Source organism: Vidua macroura, chromosome 6 (genome assembly GCF_024509145.1).
Source record: "Vidua macroura isolate BioBank_ID:100142 chromosome 6, ASM2450914v1, whole genome shotgun sequence".
NCBI classification, from domain to species: domain Eukaryota; kingdom Metazoa; phylum Chordata; class Aves; order Passeriformes; family Viduidae; genus Vidua; species Vidua macroura.
Window position 1 is genome coordinate 21,936,983 of NC_071576.1, and position 19,852 is coordinate 21,956,834.

At 47.0% G+C, this 19,852-nt stretch overlaps 2 protein-coding genes across 3 annotated transcripts; one reads left to right on the plus strand and one right to left on the minus strand.

Moving 5' to 3' along the window:
* The first annotated feature begins 1,881 nt into the window (after nt 1-1,881).
* On the plus strand, nt 1,882-9,798 carry LOC128808554 (rab9 effector protein with kelch motifs-like). The gene is made up of 13 exons (XM_053979772.1): nt 1,882-1,994; nt 2,331-2,507; nt 2,776-2,881; nt 3,388-3,516; nt 4,032-4,269; nt 5,292-5,315; nt 6,079-6,201; nt 6,733-6,920; nt 7,657-7,856; nt 8,152-8,243; nt 8,567-8,621; nt 9,301-9,398; nt 9,543-9,798. Exons 1-13 carry the CDS (start codon nt 1,882-1,884, stop codon nt 9,755-9,757), a joined length of 1,758 nt encoding a protein of 585 aa, XP_053835747.1. The 3' UTR covers nt 9,758-9,798.
* Nucleotides 9,799-10,672: 874 nt separating this feature from the next.
* Nucleotides 10,673-19,773, minus strand: GSTZ1 (glutathione S-transferase zeta 1). Of its 2 annotated transcripts, none has more exons than XM_053980239.1 (9): nt 19,666-19,773; nt 16,681-16,732; nt 16,032-16,099; nt 15,134-15,214; nt 14,546-14,671; nt 13,938-14,013; nt 13,093-13,145; nt 11,797-11,846; nt 10,673-11,050 (listed from the first exon to the last, which is right to left on the minus strand). In XM_053980239.1, exons 1-9 carry the CDS (start codon nt 19,684-19,686, stop codon nt 10,924-10,926), a joined length of 654 nt encoding a protein of 217 aa, XP_053836214.1. In that variant the 5' UTR covers nt 19,687-19,773; the 3' UTR covers nt 10,673-10,923. The 2 variants fall into 2 exon arrangements, with proteins under 2 accessions (XP_053836214.1, XP_053836216.1); XM_053980241.1 differs by lacking the exon at nt 19,666-19,773 and adding an exon at nt 17,271-17,380.
* Nucleotides 19,774-19,852: the final 79 nt, after the last annotated feature.

Below are 19,852 nucleotides of genomic sequence, written 5' to 3' on the forward strand. Positions count from 1 at the left end.
TATTTTTCTTGAGATTGTACTGAATGTTTGAGGAATTGGAGAGGAACAAGCAAGTAGCCAAGCTCATATAATGGACATAGGTAAAGTTTGAATACGTTACCCTCCAGTTCTTCATACTGGTACTTGTCATCTCTATTTGCAGAGATCCCCTAGCTCCTTTGTTACTTCAGCTTTCAATCTGGAGGATTTAAAAAACATCTCTTCAGTTACCAGATACTCATTAAATTGTCTAGAGAAAAGTGTTGTTTGCCCTTCACAGCTGCTTTGCCCATCAGCTTTATCATACAACAAAGGCTCTATTTACATGTCCTGAAAGAAGCACTTGCTGGTCATAATGAGGAATAATGCCTGTAGCAGGAGTCATCTTTTCTCACCTATCTCATTTTAAGTTTGGCAGGACAAATGCTGCAGAGGTTCAATTGTCTCTTCTAGTCCCTTGGAGCACTTTTATAAACTAATTGATGGGCAGGAGCAATCATAAACCAAGCTGATCCAAAGGATAGATGATTCTGCCAAGATGTTTCATTGTGTTTTAAGACCACTACAGAGAAACAGTGCTACAGCTACTTTATTATGATGCACTCATGATACATCCTTGTGCTTGGCTCAGGCATAAGGCCAAGAGGAAAATAAGGAAAACAGTGGGGACACAGGGAAGTGATGCAAAATTTCACATTAGTTCTTCCCATCCACCCCCACTCTGCCACTCCCCTTCCCCCTCTGTAACTTTTGTGGATGGGCTGCAGCAGAAACACTCTGATCATGAGGTGCTCTGTGAAGGCCTCGCAGCAGGCTTTGTTGCCTCTGCCAGGGAAGTGGCTCTTCCCTGCTTCGGGTGAATAGGCAGAATATTGTACTTTGGCTGCTGAAGTCCTGTCACTGCTTTTAGTAGTGTTTGATTATCAACAGCAGCTTTAAGCTTAGCAGAGCTACTCGTTGTACAGGTGGTATCAGTTACCCAGTGGAGACTGTAGTAACACACACATCCACACAGGTAATTACTGTTTAAGGAGACTCTGCCACCATCCTACCTTCAATAGGAGCCCTGACTGCAGACTAAGAGAAGCAAGGTTCACACCTGCTCTTTTTCATGAAGGCTACAAGAAATGCATACAAATACCATCATTTAGGAATCAGCAAGCAAATTATCCCTCTCTGGAAAGGGTCATGTGGCTTGGGCTCTAGAAATCGTGAATGTCTGGAGCACAAGTTCTCTGAGGAGTGGCTGAGGGAGCTGGGGTTGTTTAGGCTGGAGAAAAGGAGGCTCAAGGGAGACCTTATCACTCTCTAGGACTACCTGAAAGGAGGGTGTATGCAGGTGGGATTTGGCCTCTTCTCCCAGATAGCCACTGACAGAACAAGAGAACATAGTCTCAAGCTGTGCAAGGGCAGGTTTAGGTTGGACATTAGAAGGAATTTATTTGCAGAAAGAGTGATTATATACTGGAATGGACCGCATGGGGATGTGGTGGAGTCACCATCCTTGGAGCTGTTTAAGGAAAGACTGGATGTGTAGTGTCCATGTCTAATTGACATGGTGAAGTTCGGTCATTGGCTGTTCTTGATGATCTCAGAGGTCTTTTCCAACCTAATTAATTCTGTGATTCTATAGAGGCTGATTTGGTACGAGGCAAGGCTGGTCCCAGCTTCGAAAGGCCTGAGCAGCCGGCCCTACAGCCCGACCTCCTCCCGGCTTGGCAGGGCTGCCTCCGGCCCCGCCGCTAACGGGGATGGCCGCGCCCCGGGCGTTCCCCCCACGGGCAGGGCGGGCCCGGCCGGGCTCCCCCGCAGCTGTGGGGCCGGGCCGGGGGATGCCGGGGCCGCCCCCGCTGCGGCGCGGTGCTTTAACGCGGCCCTGGCAGCCCCGGCCTGCTCACCGCCATGCTGCGCGCCCGCCGCCGGGGCCGGCCGGGGCCCGCGGGCAGCGCCCGGCAGGGCGGCCCCGCCTTCTACGTGCTGTGGGCTCTGCGGGAGCCGCCGCGGCGGCTCGGCAGGTGCGGCCCGGCCCGGCCCCGGCCTTGCGCGGATGCGACCGGTCCTTGTCGGGGCTGGGTTCCCCCGCGGGCCGCGCACCCGCACGCCATGCCTTGGCCCTCTGTGGAAATGCCGCTGCCCGCGTGGCTGAGCTGCTCCAGCCCCTGGCGGCTCTCTCTTCCCACCGGTTATCTCCTTCCCTGCATCCTTGCGTGGTTTCATCTTTAAACTACATAAGCCCTCTCCTTTCACACTTCCCTAGCATAACCGTGTTTTCAGGCGTTTTCATATATTTTTTCACCTTTTATTTTACTCCTTGATTACTATCTCTCATTTTTCTTCCCTCCCTTTTGCAGCCAGTCCAACCGGAGGGGTTTCCAGGCTTGGCTGCCCCTGCCATTGCCAAAGCAGCTGGTGGTGTTCGGGCTGGGAGACTGGAGCTGTTACTCTCCAGACACGAGCATCGCAGTGGATGTGCTGGTGTCCCCAGGCGTCGCGCCACAGCGGGTCGGCATGCTGGAGCCCACCCGCAGGTTACAGCAGGAGCTGCCAGGGTGACAGGAGGGGCATCCTAAAAAGCTTTCTGATCTCTGGTTCTGCCTGATTCTGCTGCTGTTGCCCAAAAGCCACTCAGGCCTGCTGGTCCTCCACCATGGTGTTTCTCTCTAGTGAGGATTCCTTTTGGCTGCTTTCGGGATTGGATCTCTTTTGGCTTTGGGCTGTTATCATCTAGTATGGGAGCAGGAATTTTGTCCTGGTCAGTGTCACTTGTGGGCTGAAAAGCCATGGTCCCTTGTGCAGGTCTCTGGTGTGGGAAGATGACTGGAGAACAGATATTTTCATGGCCTCGTTGAAAGAGATGGACAAAGGCAACCCTGTGAGGCTTGTTCTGACTGTCAATGGACAGGTAAAAGGATTGACACTCCTCTCTTCCTGTCCCGGCTCCCAAATGTTCTTCTCAGCCCCAGAACCTCCTCTTCCTTCTCTGCTACTCCAAGGTAGAGCTGACAAACATGGATCTGTTAATGCATGTCTGTGCTGAGCCTGAAACCTCTGTGATGCTCCAGGCCTATCCTCTGAACACAGTTTTTTCCAGAACACCTTGTGTGTTGCAGGAGACAGGCAGCTGACAGCTGTTCACTTCCAGTCCCACTCTCTCTTGAGTCTTTGGTACTTACATAGTTACTTAGGTACTTACATAGTTGTTTCACCTTGAGCTGACGCCACTGGATTTAGCATCTTGCAGTGCCTGGCTATCCTTTTCCTTGCTTGTTTTGTTGGTGTGGGACATAAAAGGCAGGTTATTCCACTGTAGGGAATCTGTCCCTTGCAAGACATGTTTTTGCTCATCCTTTGTGTGGATGGAGGCTAACACACTTAGGGCCTTTTTTTCTGTCGCTGTTTCTGCTGCAGCTGCTCCGAGGTGTCTCCAGCAGTACACCTGTCCATCCCTTCCTTGTACCAGAGACCACCCAGTCACCAGTGCTCCCAGCAGATGATAGGCCCCTTGGCCAGGACCTGGACCTGGAGGACCCTACTGGGGTATGTGTATTTTGAAGTCACCTTCTTGTTAGTTCACTTTTTTCTTAGTATCTTCTCCCTCACCAGTAATCATTCAGTTGATGTCTAGCTGAAACATTTGCTGCCATTTTTTTCAGTGGAGATATGGCTAAGCCAGTTCTGGAGCCAAAGTTTCTCTTGTGCTGAAGAAAGATATATTCTCCATTGAAACGCCTTTATAAATGTTGAGTGTAGTAGTCCTTGGTGGGATGGTCAACCAGCCCCTTCATTCCTAGTACAGATAGCCTTTTTGCCCTCCATGTTTTAGCTGTGCCCAGCAGCCAGCAGTCTGAAAGCCAACTACAGCACACAGCAGCAGATAGCTGCATTGCTCAGCATCTGTTTGGCAGCTGATACTGATGGCATGTTGGCCCTTAAAACTCAATGGGAAGATGAGCCTAAAAACAGCTACCACATCTCTGGCTCAGTAAGATGCAATTCATAGTAGCCTCAGGTATCTTTCTTCGGGGCTGATTTGGCTGGGACTCATGTCACAGGTTAAGAGTCAGAGCTCAGAGGTGGCTGCCAGAGCATCCAGAGCTGTGAAGAAGGATGTCCGGCCACCACTGAGGACCGTGGTGGTACCCTGTGCCCTGAAGTCACCAGCTGGAAAGGTGGAATCCAATGAGGCCTGGAGGAAGAGTCCTGACCAAGAACCACCAAGAGTCCACTCCAAAAAGCCCAGAAAAGTTTTATTTGAACCAACAGCATCTGAGAGAGATCTTGATGAAGAAGGTAACTCTGGTAGCTTCCAACTTTATTTTACAGATCTTGTCTGAATGATCTGTCAATGCTGCTGGGCTGCACCTTCCCATTCCATTTCTCCGTGTACCGCCAAGGCATGATGGGCTTGTATGTTTGGCTTTGAAATACTGAAAATGCTCTTTATTCCTGGATCAGCTGCTAGATGAATTTTTGCCTGCTGGGAAAAGGCCAGAAATAGAACATGGGATATATCATCTTAGTGCCACCACTTTTTCCGTGATATAATGCCTATCTCTTCATACAAGTAAAAGTGTTTTATAAATTAAGGCAAATATTGTTAACTTTGTTTTACAAAAGAGTAAATTGACACACAAGAAAGTTACCTGGTGACGTTCTGTAACCTTTGCATTAGTCTGTTTGTACCCCTGCTAACAGCATACCACTTGGTCTATACCACTTGGTTATTATTACAGTATAGAGAATACAAAAAGGAAAAAATATATATATATAGTATAATTGTACTGGCTTTTGAGTAGTGAGAAAGTAACTGCCAAGGGCTTTGGCAACAAAACTTTAGGCTTCTGGAGTGGGAATTCCAAGTCAGCTCCAGAGTGTGACCAAATTTATATGTAAAAGTTTGGCAATAACTTAGTGGTCCCCATAAGAAGTTACTTATTGTAATTTCTTATGGGGAAATTCAAGGACTTGCCTTGCTTGTCATAAAGGCAAATGTCGCTTCATCATAAAGCTTCTTCTGCTGCAGGCAGCGTGAGAAGGGGGGAAATGAACTTCTATCAGAGGGCTAAAATGCAATGGTGACAGTATTTGGCAGTCAGAGGAAGTGTGCCCTGCTCTTACCTATTTTCTGCATTTCTTCTGAAGAGACTTAGTTCATGATTCTTGGTCTTGCACCTTGTTTGTTGCAGTGAGGTAGCTTTGTGCTGGAGGTTGGAGGAAGGAAGGTCAAAGGGCTCTGACACAGTGGAGCTGAGCACTTTCCACAATATGTCTGCTGGCTGCTTTATGGGACCATCTCTGTGTTCCCTCTGCAGATCTGGCAGTGAAGGAGTTGCAAGGTGAGGATTTGGTTCCTAGACCCTGGTTTGTCTTATCAGTCACTCAGTGATGATATTCCTTCCTTTCAACATCAGAAGCCTCTCATGCTTCATCTTGTATCTCCGCAGTGATCAAGAATTACAAGTAGGTCATTTGTATATGCTGTTCCTCTTCATGCAATTGCCATCAGTGCTTCCAGTACTGTCAGGCTCTCAAATATGTTTCTTTAGCCCCTCTGAATCTCAGGCACACCTCTGGGTACATAGCTCTTTGAGGAAAAAAGGTAAGATATGAAATAGACTTCGATTTAAAAGTATTTTTTTAGCTTGCTCAACCAGCTGCAGGGGCCTAGGAGGGGAAGGGAGGAGGAACAGAGCAGTACAAGGAATACCTCTGGAAGCAGCTCCAGGCTTCTGATTGTTCTTAGGCACTGACAAGCTGTCCCTGGGTAGCCCTCCCTCACAAGGAGTAGCACAATTGGGATATCCACTTCTGGAGATGGGGTAGTAAATGGGGGACATCCAAGCCTGTCTGAAGTGGCAGCCTGAATGCATCCTACATCCAGCTACTCCTTGCTCCTGAGGTCTAAGTACAGCAGTTATTCCCCCAAGCCAACTGAAAATATTCCTTAGGGAGGTATGTCTTTTTCCCCTGCAGAGGGCAGGGTGCCTTGCTTTACCATTTCCCCCTCTGAGCATTCAGGTGCCTTGTTCTCCCCAGCAGGGAAGGGAGCTGAGGGTGTCTTGTCTGACTGGTCATAGGCCTGTGCTCTTCCCTCCCCAGGCAGTCCCAGCCCTCGGTGGTGCCATGCCATGTGCCTCAGTGACCTGGGGACAGCTGTTCTCATTGGTGGAGAAGGTGTCAATCAACAGTCCTGCAGGGATGCTCTCTGGAAGCTGGAAATTGGTAGAGACTTTAGGATTGTGAAAAGCAATGGGGACAGTGGGACTCGAGGGTAGCTCATGCAGATTGGAGGGAGTACTTGGGCATCTGTGCATATGGAGGGGACAGCAAAGGCATCACATCTGGCATGTCAGCAGGCTGAGCTGACAGCATAGAGTGCCTTATGAAGCTCTGGGATGATACTTGAGAGCACTCTAGGAGATAAGGTATAAGTTCTGGAAAGAGTTGGCATTGTAAGGGGTAAATGCAACAGTGCAGTTTGCAGTGTGTGGTGACTGATGGGGAAGTATGAGATACAATTCCAGTGCCTTGTGTCTTTCTGCACCTCACTGGTCTTCTCTTTCACCTTGCTATTCCCCATCATTCTTTACAGAAACAATTCTGTATGAGTTCCCTCTAGTCCTGAATCAAAGGAGAGGAGGAGACAAAGGGAACAAGGTTTTGAGTAAAGATTTTATGGTGTGTTCTTTAAATCTGGAGCAATCAAGAGCATTTTTGCATTCCCATACCATATGTCTGCTGTTGCTCCCACAGACAGTGATTTATGGCTTCCAGTGGGTTTCCAGCTACAAAATGCCATGCCATCGTGCTTACATGGTCACACAGCTACCTACGACCCTGACACCAAGCGTATCTACATCTTTGGGGGCATAAGGGAGGACAAAGACTACAGCAGCATCTACATTCTGGACACAGTCACCTGGAAATGGCTCCTTGTGGCTGTGAGTACTGCATCTCTTGCAAGACAAAAGTGCAGGAGGAGTGGCAGGTTCTGCCTGAATGTGGCAGTCCATGGGCACGTGTCTTTAGTCCAGTAGTCTTGGTCCACTGTTAGTGCAGTTGTTTGTCTGAGATGCAAAGTGGGGTTTGACAGGTATTAAGAGGCTGTGTTGAAAAGCCACATGCTGAACAGAAACCTGGAGCTGTGCCTACAATGAGTGAAGCAATGGGAAAAAATGATTGCTGCAGAGGGCTGTGCCTGACCAAGCTCAATGGTGGGAGGTACTGTACAAGCAGTGAAGGGAAATGGCCTCTCATTTTATATGGTGCCATTGAGAATAGCACTAGATGCTGAGGTGAAGAGCTGGTCTTCTCAAATCAGGAACTGCCCTGAGTACAGCAGAATTCTGAGCCCTTGTCAGCATGGGACTATCTGTCTCTTTCCTGGTAAAGCACAAAATGGCTTTTACAGAGTAAGCCTGGATGAGATCTTTCTGTTCCCTGACATCTTCTGAGGAAGGTGTGGGAGGCTGATTTCTTTTTCTTATCAGAGCATTCTGGTGCTGTAGAGCATGCAAAGAATGTACTGTCTGCCTGTGCAGCAAAGATCTGGCTGGGGAGCCAATAAAGTGAAAATTTAGACTTGTCAAACTCACTGCATGATGTGGGCCCCTTTCCTATGGGTCATGCAACAAATAATGCACTTCTTGTAACAAATATATATTGAAATTTTTCTAGGCTAAAGGGAGGATACCAGTGCTCACCTACCACAGTGCAACTATTTACCACAAGGAGCTCTTTGTTTTTGGAGGAACTTTCCCCAGAAAGACATCGCTGGCAGTTGCACCCTGCAGCAATGTGCTCTATGTCTTCAATCCAGAGCATGAAATTTGGTATCAGCCCATTTCAGAAGGGGAGAAGCCTCTGCCTAGGCTTGGGTGAGAGTGCTCTAATTCCAGCTATCCAAAATAGTGCAGGAAACCTCTGCTTACCTTCCCTCCCACACCTGTCATTTCTTAAATATTAGGTGATTGTTCTCTACCATGTACTCCTTAAGATCAGGCTGTGTTTAGAGCAGTGGAATTCTCAGTACCTTCTATTGTGAATCCTGATGGGATTTTGTCCCAGGTGTAGACTGAAGCTATGGCAGCCCAGTAGGAGGGGTTAAGGCTAAAATGGAAGTTTTGAGAACTTGCTGAAGATGTTTTATTCATGTGCTTGCTCTCTGCCCAGGCATTCAGCTACTCTATTGAAAAACAAGCTGCTCATTTTTGGGGGTCAGAGGACTTCTGTCTACCTCAGTGACATGCACATTCTGGATCTGGGTAAGTAAGTGTGTGCCATCTGTCTGCCTTGGGAACATCTGTTCCAAGACAGGGACCTGGGAGTGGGGTGTGCTCATTGGGAAAATAGCAATAGCATTATACAAACTCCTGACTAGGCAATGGAGATTTAAAACTACGGGTTAAAAAAAAACCCTTGCTGGGGCAATAAGGGAGGGGATGTAGAAAAAACAATGGCTTTTTTGGAAGAACTTGGGTAATACAGAAGGCAGAGGCATTGTTGATGTGGCAGAGTATCTAAGTTTTTGTCTAGTTATGAGGCTGAGGTTTTTGGACATTTCACCTGCCTTTTCTCTGTCTGTCAGGTTTCATGGAGTACACATCAGTCCCACTCCTGGCAGGACAGCCTTCTGCACGTTGGTAAGTGTCTATTGCAGACCCAGGAGCTATCTTCTTGTGTCATTTCTCTTTGAAGCCAGGTTTAAACAGTGCTTGTGATCAGACCCAGCTGCATATCTCTGTTCCATTAGTCAAAATACAGTGGATCTTCTCTCTGCTGTGGTGCCAGGAGTTCCTGTGCTGTCCTTGTTGGTGCCTGTATGGTGTGGGGGAATATTCCTTAGTCTCCCTGGAAGACTCCTCTGTCTTTCAGGCTAGGGTAAGTTTTCTGCTGTGTACTTGTAAACCGTATGGCCTGCTGTTTGGTCTTCACAGTGCCTGGAGAGATACTGTGCCACACAGGGGAAGAAACTCCTGTACCAGGACTATGTTCTTCCTAAAGGGACAGAATTGCTCCCTAGAACCATGATCTAAATGAATGCAGAGCCCAGCTAGCCTGCTATCTCACCCCACAGAGCAAAGCATAGGAGTTTTGATAGCTCCTTCTGAGATAATGAGTTGCTCTTCAGGCCTGACCTGCAGAGGCAAACATCTCTTTTAGGGTTATTCTGCAAGTCAGGGCAGAGAGAAGCAGAAGTCAGCTTTCTTCCTGCAGCTTAAGCCCCCAACCTCCTGATCAAGTCTGCCAATCCCTGCCCATCAGTGACTGAGGCCATCCCAGTTTTGTTGTAGTCACCTTTTGACTTTGCTTTGGTCACAGCTTTCATGCAGCTCTGGCTGTGTCGGACCAGAAGGTTCTGATCAGTGGAGGCTGCAATGCCAGAGGAGCCCTGCATGATGCCTTTGTCTTCCACCTAGGTGAGTGAGTCTCCTCCCTGTTTTGATAGCTGAAGGTGACTCTGAGGCTGCAGAGGTGTTTCTGAACATCTAGTCTAGTCCATTTGTCTCATCCCTTGCACTAGGAATGGGCTTATCAGTATTGATATCCCCTTTCCACCTCAGATACTCTTTCGTGGAGCACAGTGATCAACCACGACCTCTGCTCTGTTCCCCGAGCTGGCCACACATTGCTTGACCTGACTCCTGCCTACTTGATGGATATGGACAAGGAGAACAAAGAGGAGCAGAAGCTGCACACGGTGTTGGTCTTTGGGGGCTCCAACTGTGCTGGGACCTTTTATAACAGCACACTCAAGATCCAGCTGGACCTAGGATAATGCATGATTCTCAGAATGAGCCTAAACAGCAAGGCTCTTCACCAGCCTAAATACAGATATGTATGGCAATAAATTAATCAAAGCAACATGGCAGTCCAGGTATCTGTATGTAGGTGAATGGCACCTTGGTACAAGAGATTGTGGGTTTGTAAAGTCTCAAGTTGCCATGGGTATTGTCCTAGGATACCTGATATACAATATCTGGGCTCAGGTGCCAAAACATTCAGTGGGATCTGAGCTGACTCTGCACAAGAACACAGACACAAAGTTATGGGTTCCTTTCTTGCCCTACAGGTTTTTAGCTGGAATTCCCAGGCTGCGTTCAGCTTCGTAGGTGACTTAGGTGTTTGGTTTCATTTGGGATGAGTGGAATGGTATTTACTGGTGCTATTTTACAGTAAAAGTACAGGCATTATTCTGGTTTGGAGGGAATCTGGGGTGGGATTTCCTTGGGCAACAGTCTGCAGCTGAAGGCTAGGAAAACACCTAGAGGAGTATCTGAGGATGGGAAAAAGAAGAGAACATAATTTTCATTGTAGGGGAGAGAGCTGGTTGTGCCTTGCTGTCTATGTCTATGCTTTGCTCTAGGCACACCTTTTATAAATTCCACGTGACCGCTCTTGTTATTGGAAGGGGTGACAGAGTTGTCAACTTGGCTCTTTCAAGACCCCAACAATGGTTAAGCTGTCTTTCATCAGAGACTAGATTTATTGTTTATATCCATGGAACTGATGACTGTGCTGTGGCTCTGAGGCAGCTCCAAGGATAAGTACACTGTGTACACTGATTCCCTGATGCTCTTTCTGTAGATGGTAGAAAGAAGTAGCCCTATGGGGAATATAGAATTGGCTCAATGCCTCACAGTTGTTTGTGGCCACATTCCCCAACCCAAAGCCATACAGAGGGAACTTCTGATCATTATGGATACTTCTGCTTTAATCTGCTTCATGGAGATAGACTGCATAGAAAATACTAGTAGCTGCAGGTATTCCAACACAGGCATCCTGTAAGTCATCCACACTATTTCCAGGTCCTCTGTCCTTCCCACCCAGGTGAAAGGGAAACAATAGTTCTGGGGTTTCCTACTGGCACTGAAGTCCTACTCAAACTGTAGATGTTGTCTTCTTTATCATGGCAGCTTTCTAGATTTGATGAGTAGAAAGGCTTCAAGCTCGCAGCTCTGCAGGAGTATCTGGCTGCCGGGAGGGGTGGCTTATTTTGAAGGCCTCTAACTCCAAGAGAGCTTTATTTATTCTGGTTATTGTGGGATATGGACCCATGTCCACGTTGAATCTGTAAACGGAAAAGAATTTGTGAAGTACTGTGAGTTGGAGAGCCAGTGCAGCAGGGAGCAGAAGTATAGAGAGCAGTGTGATAGGCCTGCCTAGTGTGAGAGAATCTCCCAGGCATTTACACTAACAGAAAAGGTTCATCCTTGTAGGTTTACAAACAAATGCTTGAGAGATTAATCAGTGCCTGGAGAGGTTGTAAAGTCTCCTTCTCTAGAGATACTCAAAACCCAGCTGGATGCAATCCTGTGCCACTTTCTCTAGCAGGGAAATTGGACTGGGTGACCTCCAGAATTCCCTTCCAACCCCAATGATTCTGTGATTGTGTGATTTTCACCAGATTTTTACATAATGTGCAGCACAAGGTAAGAAGATACTACTTTTCCTGGGAATCATGCAGCCACTACTTGTATGGGTTTAAGGCTTTAAATAAAGTCTGATTAATCTTTTCCTCCTGTGTGCAGTGTAAGAATAAAACAAATAGGGACAGAGAACATGGAGTGTGGGCAACCTCAGCTTTTCTAAAGTCATAGATCAGGTTTCCCCAGGGGCCTCTAAGAGGAGACCACAATTCATTACTTCCAAAAGAGACAGTATTTATGAAGTAGGAAAATTTGTGGAGAGAAGAAACATAAGTGGATAGGGCAGGCAGGAAGGGATACTTTCTAACAGGCACAAGGAGCAGAAGGTAAGCTCTGACAGCCCAGCATAAGTAGGTGTGTTAAATATCTCAAACTTAGCCTTAATTACCTTTCAGCATTGGCAACTTGAGGCACTAAACACAGATCAGCCATGGAAACCTGCAAATATAGCAGAGAAAAGGGGTTAGAATAACTCAGAGCCTGTCCCCTCACACTTCCCAGTGGTGGCAGGCTTTGAGACCAGGACAGAAACTATTTTATCAGCCAGTACAGAGGAGTTGTCATGATGATGTAATTATTTAATTCAGCATTAATACTACAGCAACAGTACAAGAAAAAGAACTTCGTTGCAGTTACTAGTAGAAGCCATAAGCTTTTAGGGAGCTTTATATTTACCAGCTGATCATTATGACCTTAAGGACACTGTGCTTCTATGGCAACTGCCTCTAAGCAAACACGTCTGCTGGCAAGCTGCAGAGGGAGGTGGTGGAGGGAGAGGGGTGTTTGCATGGCTGGAAAAAGTTAAATAAATTTTGCTTGTTTGCACTGCAGCAGTATCAAGCTGGTCCTGCCAATGTCAAGACTTGATATGTGATAGGGCCTCTGTACACGGGCTCAGAGACTTGCAATCTGAAAGGAAGACTTAACAACAGTGCTGCTGGCTGCCTATCTGCACAGACAGAGGCAGCTGCCCTCACCCTGTTCCCCAGGTCACAAAGCCCTGGGTGCCTCTCAGAGCGCACATTATTCTCCACCATTAGATCTTGTAGCCTTATAAGTAGGGCTCCATAAGGCTGCTACTAGACAATCTTCTGCATCCCAGAATAATGCAGGAGCCTTCCTTTTTTTCTAAGGCTTTTATAGGAAAGATCTTTTGCCCGGCAGCAGAACTAATAAATGGAAAAGGCCTGAACTGCCTCTTTTCAAAGGGTCAGAACAGCTTTTATGTGAGCTCTGTGAAATCTGTCCATGTTAAAACTGGATGATCAGAGCAGAAAAATACAAGTTGGTTAAAGGTTCCATAGAACAGAGCTAAAAACTGAACCCATGTTTCTTGAGCAAAGCTTTGCCCCTATGACAGGACATGTTGAGATCCAAACCCCATAAAGATGAAATGATATATCATCTTTTTCCACATCCTCTAGTACCAGCCAGATCCTAGATACAGCTGCAGAATCTGGCCATCAGCAGGTTATAGGTAGGGACAAGTAAACATCTCCATAACTCTCTGTCAGTCAGTAATGGCCTAAGTAGGATCCATGCAGCTGCTTTTTGTTATGGTGAAGGCACTGCATGTAATTCTAGGCACTGGATGAGCTTGCGTTCTTATTTCTTCAACTAATTTTCTTTCCTATATTTGGTTTTCAGTTCTGCAATAGCACACAGGGCTCTCTCTGATACTTACTTCATCCCCCACACAGTAGCGTCCAGCAGTGTGCTGCAGAATCTGCTCCAGTGCTGTCAAGAGAGGTGGTACACTGGAATGAGGCATTGGAAAGTCAATTGAAAGGGACACCAAACACTTTCTAGACTGAGAATTATGTACAAGGGCATCTTAACCCTGAGCAGAGTATGAAAAAGAAGCATTTTGGGACAGAAACTAGAAGGAACATAAATCTTACTATAATTATGGGAGTCTTTAGGCTCCTTCATCTTTTTTGTACCCAGGGTGCTTTCAGCTGCTTTAGACAATGCACTTGAAATACTATGAGGATAATGTAGAAACATGTGACTGGGAGGGGAAAAATGCAAATGTTCAGTCAGTTTGTGTCTGTCATTGCAGCACATGGGGAAAGGATTTTGAGAGAACCAAAAGCCCATTATTTCTCTCAAAAAGGCAAAGAAATGCTCTGCTACTTGCTAGACTCTGTGGGAGTTTGCTATTAGGTGTCCAACTACAAAAGCATATGTATCTAGCTAGCTAGCTAGCTGTAGAACTATAGAAGTGCTGTGAGCCCTGGTGCTTCAGAATGAATCAACTGCTGTAAGTGTGCAGGATGGCACCAGGCTTCCCCTCTTCCATGTGCAGCAGTGGAAGTGTTCTGTGCATATCTTTCCTCTGAGATCCTGGGGAGCTACCAGTCCTGGACAAGAGACTCTGGGCAAGAAGAACACTGCCAGCAAGGCAAGACTCCCAGCACACCAGCCTAGGAATATGTGGTTCTATTTGAAAAAGGCAAGTAGAATGCTAGTGGTGCAGCATTTTGTAAGGTCAGCCAAATTATTGATCATTTTGGATGTGGTATGTACCTTGAAAGCCAGATGTGATACAGTTCTGAGCCCATTCCATTTTTTTCTCCCCCATTTGTTTCAGGACACTCAGGTTCTGTGAAGACAAAGCAATCTCTAGGTTAGATAACTACTGCTAGCTGGATCTCACCCACTGTGTCATCCAGTGCAGGACAGGGGAGATGAGGAGTTGCCAAGGCTGAACCCTTGGCCTGAGTTCACTTGGCTGGGTCAGCCCTGACCTCACCTGCACTGAATCAGGCACCCTGCTGTATCTTTCTCTTGGCACTACCCTTCTGTAACAGTTTCCAGAGTATCCCTTTGCCTCTTCCCTTTCAGCTGCTCAATTCTCTTCTTCCTAAAATGTCCTAAACTCAGCAGTAAAACCATATGGATTCAGCTCTTTCTGGAAAGAACCCTGGGATGCTATAGGATTTGCTGCATTGGAAATACTGTATTGGTGCCATTGGTATCTAGATCAGACAGAAGTTAAGCAGATTTTATCTGCTAGCACACCAATCTGAAGTTCTGCCACGCGACTGGCTGGCAACAATTTAAGGAGACTGAGAATTTCAGGGACAGAAATCCTTTCTGATTTTCTCCTTTGCATGGGTCTGACAAGGCAGTACCTGAAGTGGCTGAATGCCAGAGACAATGTGATCAGCGATCATTCTGACTTGAGCTCTCTTCTTTGGATCTTGGGGCAGGAGCCTGGGGTTAGGATGTGTCTCTTCTAGGTAATTAATTATAGCTAGCTGTAATGAACAAAGAGATAATGGGAGGTTATTGGAGAGCCAAGGAAGACTTCACACCTTGGACACCTGGGAAAGGGGAGCTGATCCAAGAGAATATAACAGCTTTTGAATGCAGTTTGTTACCAACTCAAAGAACAGAATAACCCCTCTGACATCTGCCTGTGACCTTGTTATTTGGTCCAGCTGTAATTTCAGGCAAACTGTGGAATAGCCATCGAAGTCAGACTACAAACTGCTTAGTGAAAGGTCGAGTTATGAACCAAAGCAGAATTGAACTGAAATCCTTGACAGTGGTTTCCCATCAGGGAATATGTGCTATTTCTGTTCCCAAGTGGGATCATAAATGCCACCTCTTTTCCAATGTATAGGTGAGAGCTCTGGGGGAAAAGATGGGACAAAGCCATCCCGTCCAGATCTTGGGCAGCAGGCTGGAGTGAAATGTTAACAGGGCTGATAACTCACTGACTGAGAAAGGGTGATGCCATCAATTTTCAAGGCTGGGACTTGCTGCATTGGATTCAGTGCCTTGAATTCAGCAGAAAACTGTGGAAACAAACCTGAGATTACTCTACAGCAATAAGAAATTCTTCTTTCTTGTTTTCTTCTCCCAGAGCCCATTTACCAATTTTTTTTCCCTTCCTCTTTTTTCTCTCTACCTTAATACTAATCTTTGGAGTAAATTATGCTGTACTATTAGCCTACAGCAAGCTCTCACTGGGGCTCAGGGATCACTGCATCTGGCCCAGAATGCCTTATCTCTTGATAAAGCACCACTGCAATGCCCAGTGGTACTGCATCAGTGCCACCATTACTGTCCCAGTTGTGCAACTCTGCCTTAGCCCATACCCGCCCATTGAGCCAGTGGTACTATGAGGTGTACAACTCCCTCCTATGGACCCCCAAGTAAGGCCTCAGTGAAGATCTCTTTTGGCAACCCACCTCTTCCTTTTACAGGCCCTTTGCAGCCCCCTGCAATATAATTCAGCATCTTTTGGACACCCCTATCCCTGCCTCCATGCATTTTCTGTTGCTAATGGAATGAAGTTGAGTCTGTTTAAAGTGTGGAGCAGCTTCTCTGTGCTCCAGATACATTCAGTTTTATCATGGTAAGGAAAAGATCTTCAGCCTTATGGATTCAGTCACAAATGTTTGAGAGAGGAAAAAGCCTCTAGTCTCCTGCACTCATATTCTCTTCCTGTCTCACATGCCAGGGAATAGTGGCTGAAAGCAACTATTAATTACAAAGAAGTGGTGAGGAATTCAGTAACTTTGCCTGTGAACTTTCTAGTGCTAATCTCAAGTCTCCTAATGATCCCCAAGTTCAGTACCCTGGAGAGAGGAGTGGTATTTTTATCCTTACCTGCTGTCCTCCATCCTTAATGAGGTTCACTGGGACCAGGTCATAGGAAATTCCTTTCAGAGCCAGTGCTAGGGAGAGCAGAGTGTACAGCTTCAGACAGCTACACTGGGACCAGTTTCATTGGTAATGGCTTCAGGAAAATGTTAGCATCTACATTTGAAAAAAGACCCTATCCCTCAAGGAGGGTGGCCTGAGTCCACTGAGAAGACAGTGCTCTGGCAAATGAAGGACCAAAGTACTAAAGATCAGTCCTGGCAAAACCTCTGCATTTTTCAAAATAAGCTTTGTAACTCTTTGCAGTACAGCCCTTCCTGCTTCGGCTTTTAGAGGGCAGGGGACCATGTGCTCACCTTTAAAACTTTTCTGTCTCAGTACAAGTAGGGACCATTCCCAGCCCTGCTTAGCTCTCATGACCTGGGCAAGCCAGAGTCTGAGGTAGTATCATGAAGCCCTCTTATCTTTTCCCCTCTATTCCACCTGCTCCAGGTAAGCTGCAGTCTTCCCCTCCCTCCCCATGGGGAGATTTCTCACTGTTCCAGGCTCATGTTTGCTGACCTCTCTGTTAATAAGTGATTGATTAACTGGGTTAGTGAAGGGGAGGATACTGCAATACTGAGACAAAAAAAGAGACATGAAAACTGCATCTCACCGATTCGCACTCTCCAAGAACAGGAACTTCGGAAATAGCTGTAAAGTATTGGCTGAGAAGAGAAAGACAAAAGGGTTATATGCTGGGAGCACCAGAGTATTGAATGTAAGGAAAAGGATGCATGAGCAGAAGGCATTTCAGGAACTCTAAGACAGGGGAGAGCAATGTTTGGAGGAGAGAGGGGTCCTTTCTGAAAGTAACTGTTCCTGATTTGGGCATACAGGTAGCATCACTGTCTCTCATAATAGCCTTCTCATTATCCAGTTGCACCTTATGTTTCCAACAATGTACAAATGACCTTGAAACTATTCCCTATAAAGCTTCCCTCTTTGTACCTATCCAATATTGCTAACTTCTATCCCATCTTAGATTTCTGAAACAATTTCTGTACTGATTGTGCCAAGCACCTGGGTATTTGCATGGTATGAAATAGCTTTTCCAGCCATGCAGGGAAAAGCCAGATTTCTTTCCAAACAAGAAGAGCTTCTGCTGTTTGAGATGAAAGCCACAAAGACAGACAATTCATCTCTACCTGAACTATAACACTAAGGCAGCCTTCCCAGATGCTTCCACCCTGTCCAAACTCTCACCTTTTCAGCTGCCATGGTGTCTGCAGTTGTCTCCACGAAATAAAAGCAACCTCAGTGTTTTCCCTTTTAACTCAGCTGGAATGGGGAAAAGTTTCTCTCCTATAACCAATGAGGAAAGGACTTTGCCCCCCTGTCTGTGCCCAGGACACAAAAACCAGCCAGTCAGATTCAATCCTGAGTCATTGCAGTCACCCTCTCCCAGCCCTGAGATCAAAACCATTAAACAGATTTAAGCTTGGAAGCACATTTGGGAACCATTCTTATTTCCATAGCTTTTCATCCAGAAACAAATAAGGTGTCTGGACAACCTCCCAGGCTGTCACCAGTTGCCAATGCAGAAATCTAACCCTGGAGAACAAACAAAAGAAAACGAAAGCTGCATGCAGAATTTCTGTTTCACTAGGGAATGACTGCTAGCTCTGGGAATGGGCTGCCTTTGCAGGGAGATTCCATAGTGTGCTCCTGTAGCTCCCCTCCCACCAGTATTGGCCAGTAGAGGGGATTTTCTACATTGCAGATATGGGAGAAGCTGCTACTCTGCACTCAGACCAACTTAGTGTAAAATAAAAGATTGCACTTTTTTGGTCAGTCTTTTCTTTCCACACAGGAAATTGGTACCCATGTATGTCTCTAAATAAACCTGTAATCATGTCTCTCCTTGCTTACACAGATCCCATGGCATGCCATGGATCTCTCTGAGTCTCTACCCTCCCAAAATGCATAAAAATTTTTCCAGAGACTTGGTAGCAAGACAAAAGAAAGCAGGGATATGCTCAATTATAGTCTGTCAACAGAAAACCAGAGGCACTGATGATCTCTGTGCTCCAGTCCTCTTTGTAAACTTCATGCTTCTCTTACAATTTAGATTGGCTCAAATAACTTCAAATGAGGTATGTCTTTGACTAAATTACTCAGATTTATAAGTGAGGAGGAAAGAGATGGAAAGTACTGGTAACACTTTAGTGGACAAAGTATTTGCTGATTTTCTTAAATTCTTCTGGGATCAGGGCATTAGAAATAGAAACTATGGCTTCAAAAGAGAAAATAGAGCAGTCATGAGATACTAATTTTACTTGCTTTTCCTGAGGATCTTGCTAATGATTTTTTGGCTCAGAAATTCATGTCCTTCACTACATCCATTTTGGACTCTGGCCTCTCAGCCAGCAGAGACATTTCTCCTGATCCTTTCTGCAGTTCTTTTTTGGTTTTACAGCCTATGCTATCATTTGGAATAAACTGTGTCATGCTAATTGCCTTGCTCTACAATTTCAAGGCCCTGGGGGATTTCACCAAAAAGAACATGGAAACCAACCCATTATTCAGGTGGGAACTGTCTCCAGAGGCTGGGGCATGGAGTGATCTCTTGAGTTCATGCTGTTTTGCTCCTAGCAGCAGGGCAGATCACAGGCAAAAATAATCAGCTAAGTTAAGAGTAGAGACAGCAGAAATGCTTTGTCGTCAGTGGACAGATCCCAGAGTGACACTGTGTCTTCCTCAGAGGAAATGCTGAGCATGGTTGAGGGAAGTCTCAGGAAAGAATTTCCTGCATTTACAACCCTGTGGGATAAAATCACCAAAACCTGCAGTTTAGGCTGGTTGGAGGTGGGATGATAGCAGGAGGACAGGATTTGCTTGATGTCCACTGAGAGTTCTGGTTTGGTTCTGTTTTCATTTCTAGCAATCAGTGAGGAAAGTTTGGGCTTATATACCAGTCCAGAGTAAAAATTTGGCAAATGCACTTCTCTCTTGTAAAAGATTTAAGAAACACCCCAAATTTTGTATGTTGACCTCTTAGGTTTTCCATCTTCTTCAAAGTAGTACGGTCTACTCCAGATACCACCTCTTGCCAGCTGACACACGGGATGCACTTGGAAAGGCCAAATCTCTCACCTTTCCTGAGACCATCAAGCCCAGCAGCCTGCACACATACACTGCTGCTTGGGGGCTGGCGTAGGGGACACCTCCGTGCCTGAAAGGCACAGCTTGTACTCTGCTGGGTTCAAATGTAAAGCAGAAAGAATAGTTTTGCTCCTAAATTCTCAGTATCTCTTCAGCAGGACTTGGTGTGAAAAGTGCACGCAAATGAAATATGGTAAGTAAGCAGCACCGCTAAAAGCATTAGCACACTAAAGCATTTTATTTCCACTGCGACAGAGACCCGGCTGCAGGCCGGGGCAGCGGGGGCGCGGTCCTCCCGGGACCCGCCGTCCCGGCCTTCCCGGGGTCCCGGGCCACCAGAAGCCACAGCCGGCGACAAGGCCGAACGGAGCGAGGCCCGCGCAGGCCGAAGGCGGAGAGCCGCCGCCCCAAGCCCCGCTCCCACCGGCTGTGGCGCCGCCATCGCCCCCCGCTCCCTCCCGCCCCGCGGGGAGAGCGCGGAGCCAGCGCCGCGTACCTTGGCGACGGCGGCGCTCATCGCCGTCCCGGCCTCCGCTCAGGGCTCGGCGGCCGCCGGCACCCCACGGCCGGGACTGCATCCCCCGGCGTGCCCCGCGCCCCGCCCGCACTCCGCGCCCAGGATGCGCCGCGCCCGGCGCGGAGCAGCGCGCGGCGGGTGCCCGCGGATGCCGCCGCGGCAGCGG

Excerpts from the sequence above, each read along its gene's own strand:
- LOC128808554 (XM_053979772.1), top strand. The coding sequence starts at position 1,882 with ATGCTGCGCGCCCGCCGCCGGGGCCGGCCGGGGCCCGCGGGCAGCGCC. Across the intron at positions 2,508-2,775 it reads ATGCTGGAGCCCACCCGCAG|GTCTCTGGTGTGGGAAGATG; the intron begins GTTACAGCAGGA and ends TCCCTTGTGCAG. Across the intron at positions 3,517-4,031 it reads ACCTGGAGGACCCTACTGGG|GTTAAGAGTCAGAGCTCAGA; the intron begins GTATGTGTATTT and ends CTCATGTCACAG.
- GSTZ1 (XM_053980239.1), bottom strand. The coding sequence starts at position 19,686 with ATGAGCGCCGCCGTCGCCAAG. Across the intron at positions 16,733-19,665 it reads TGAGCGCCGCCGTCGCCAAG|CCAATACTTTACAGCTATTT; the intron begins GTACGCGGCGCT and ends TTCTCTTCTCAG. Across the intron at positions 11,847-13,092 it reads GCTACTGTGTGGGGGATGAA|GTTTCCATGGCTGATCTGTG; the intron begins GTAAGTATCAGA and ends CTATATTTGCAG.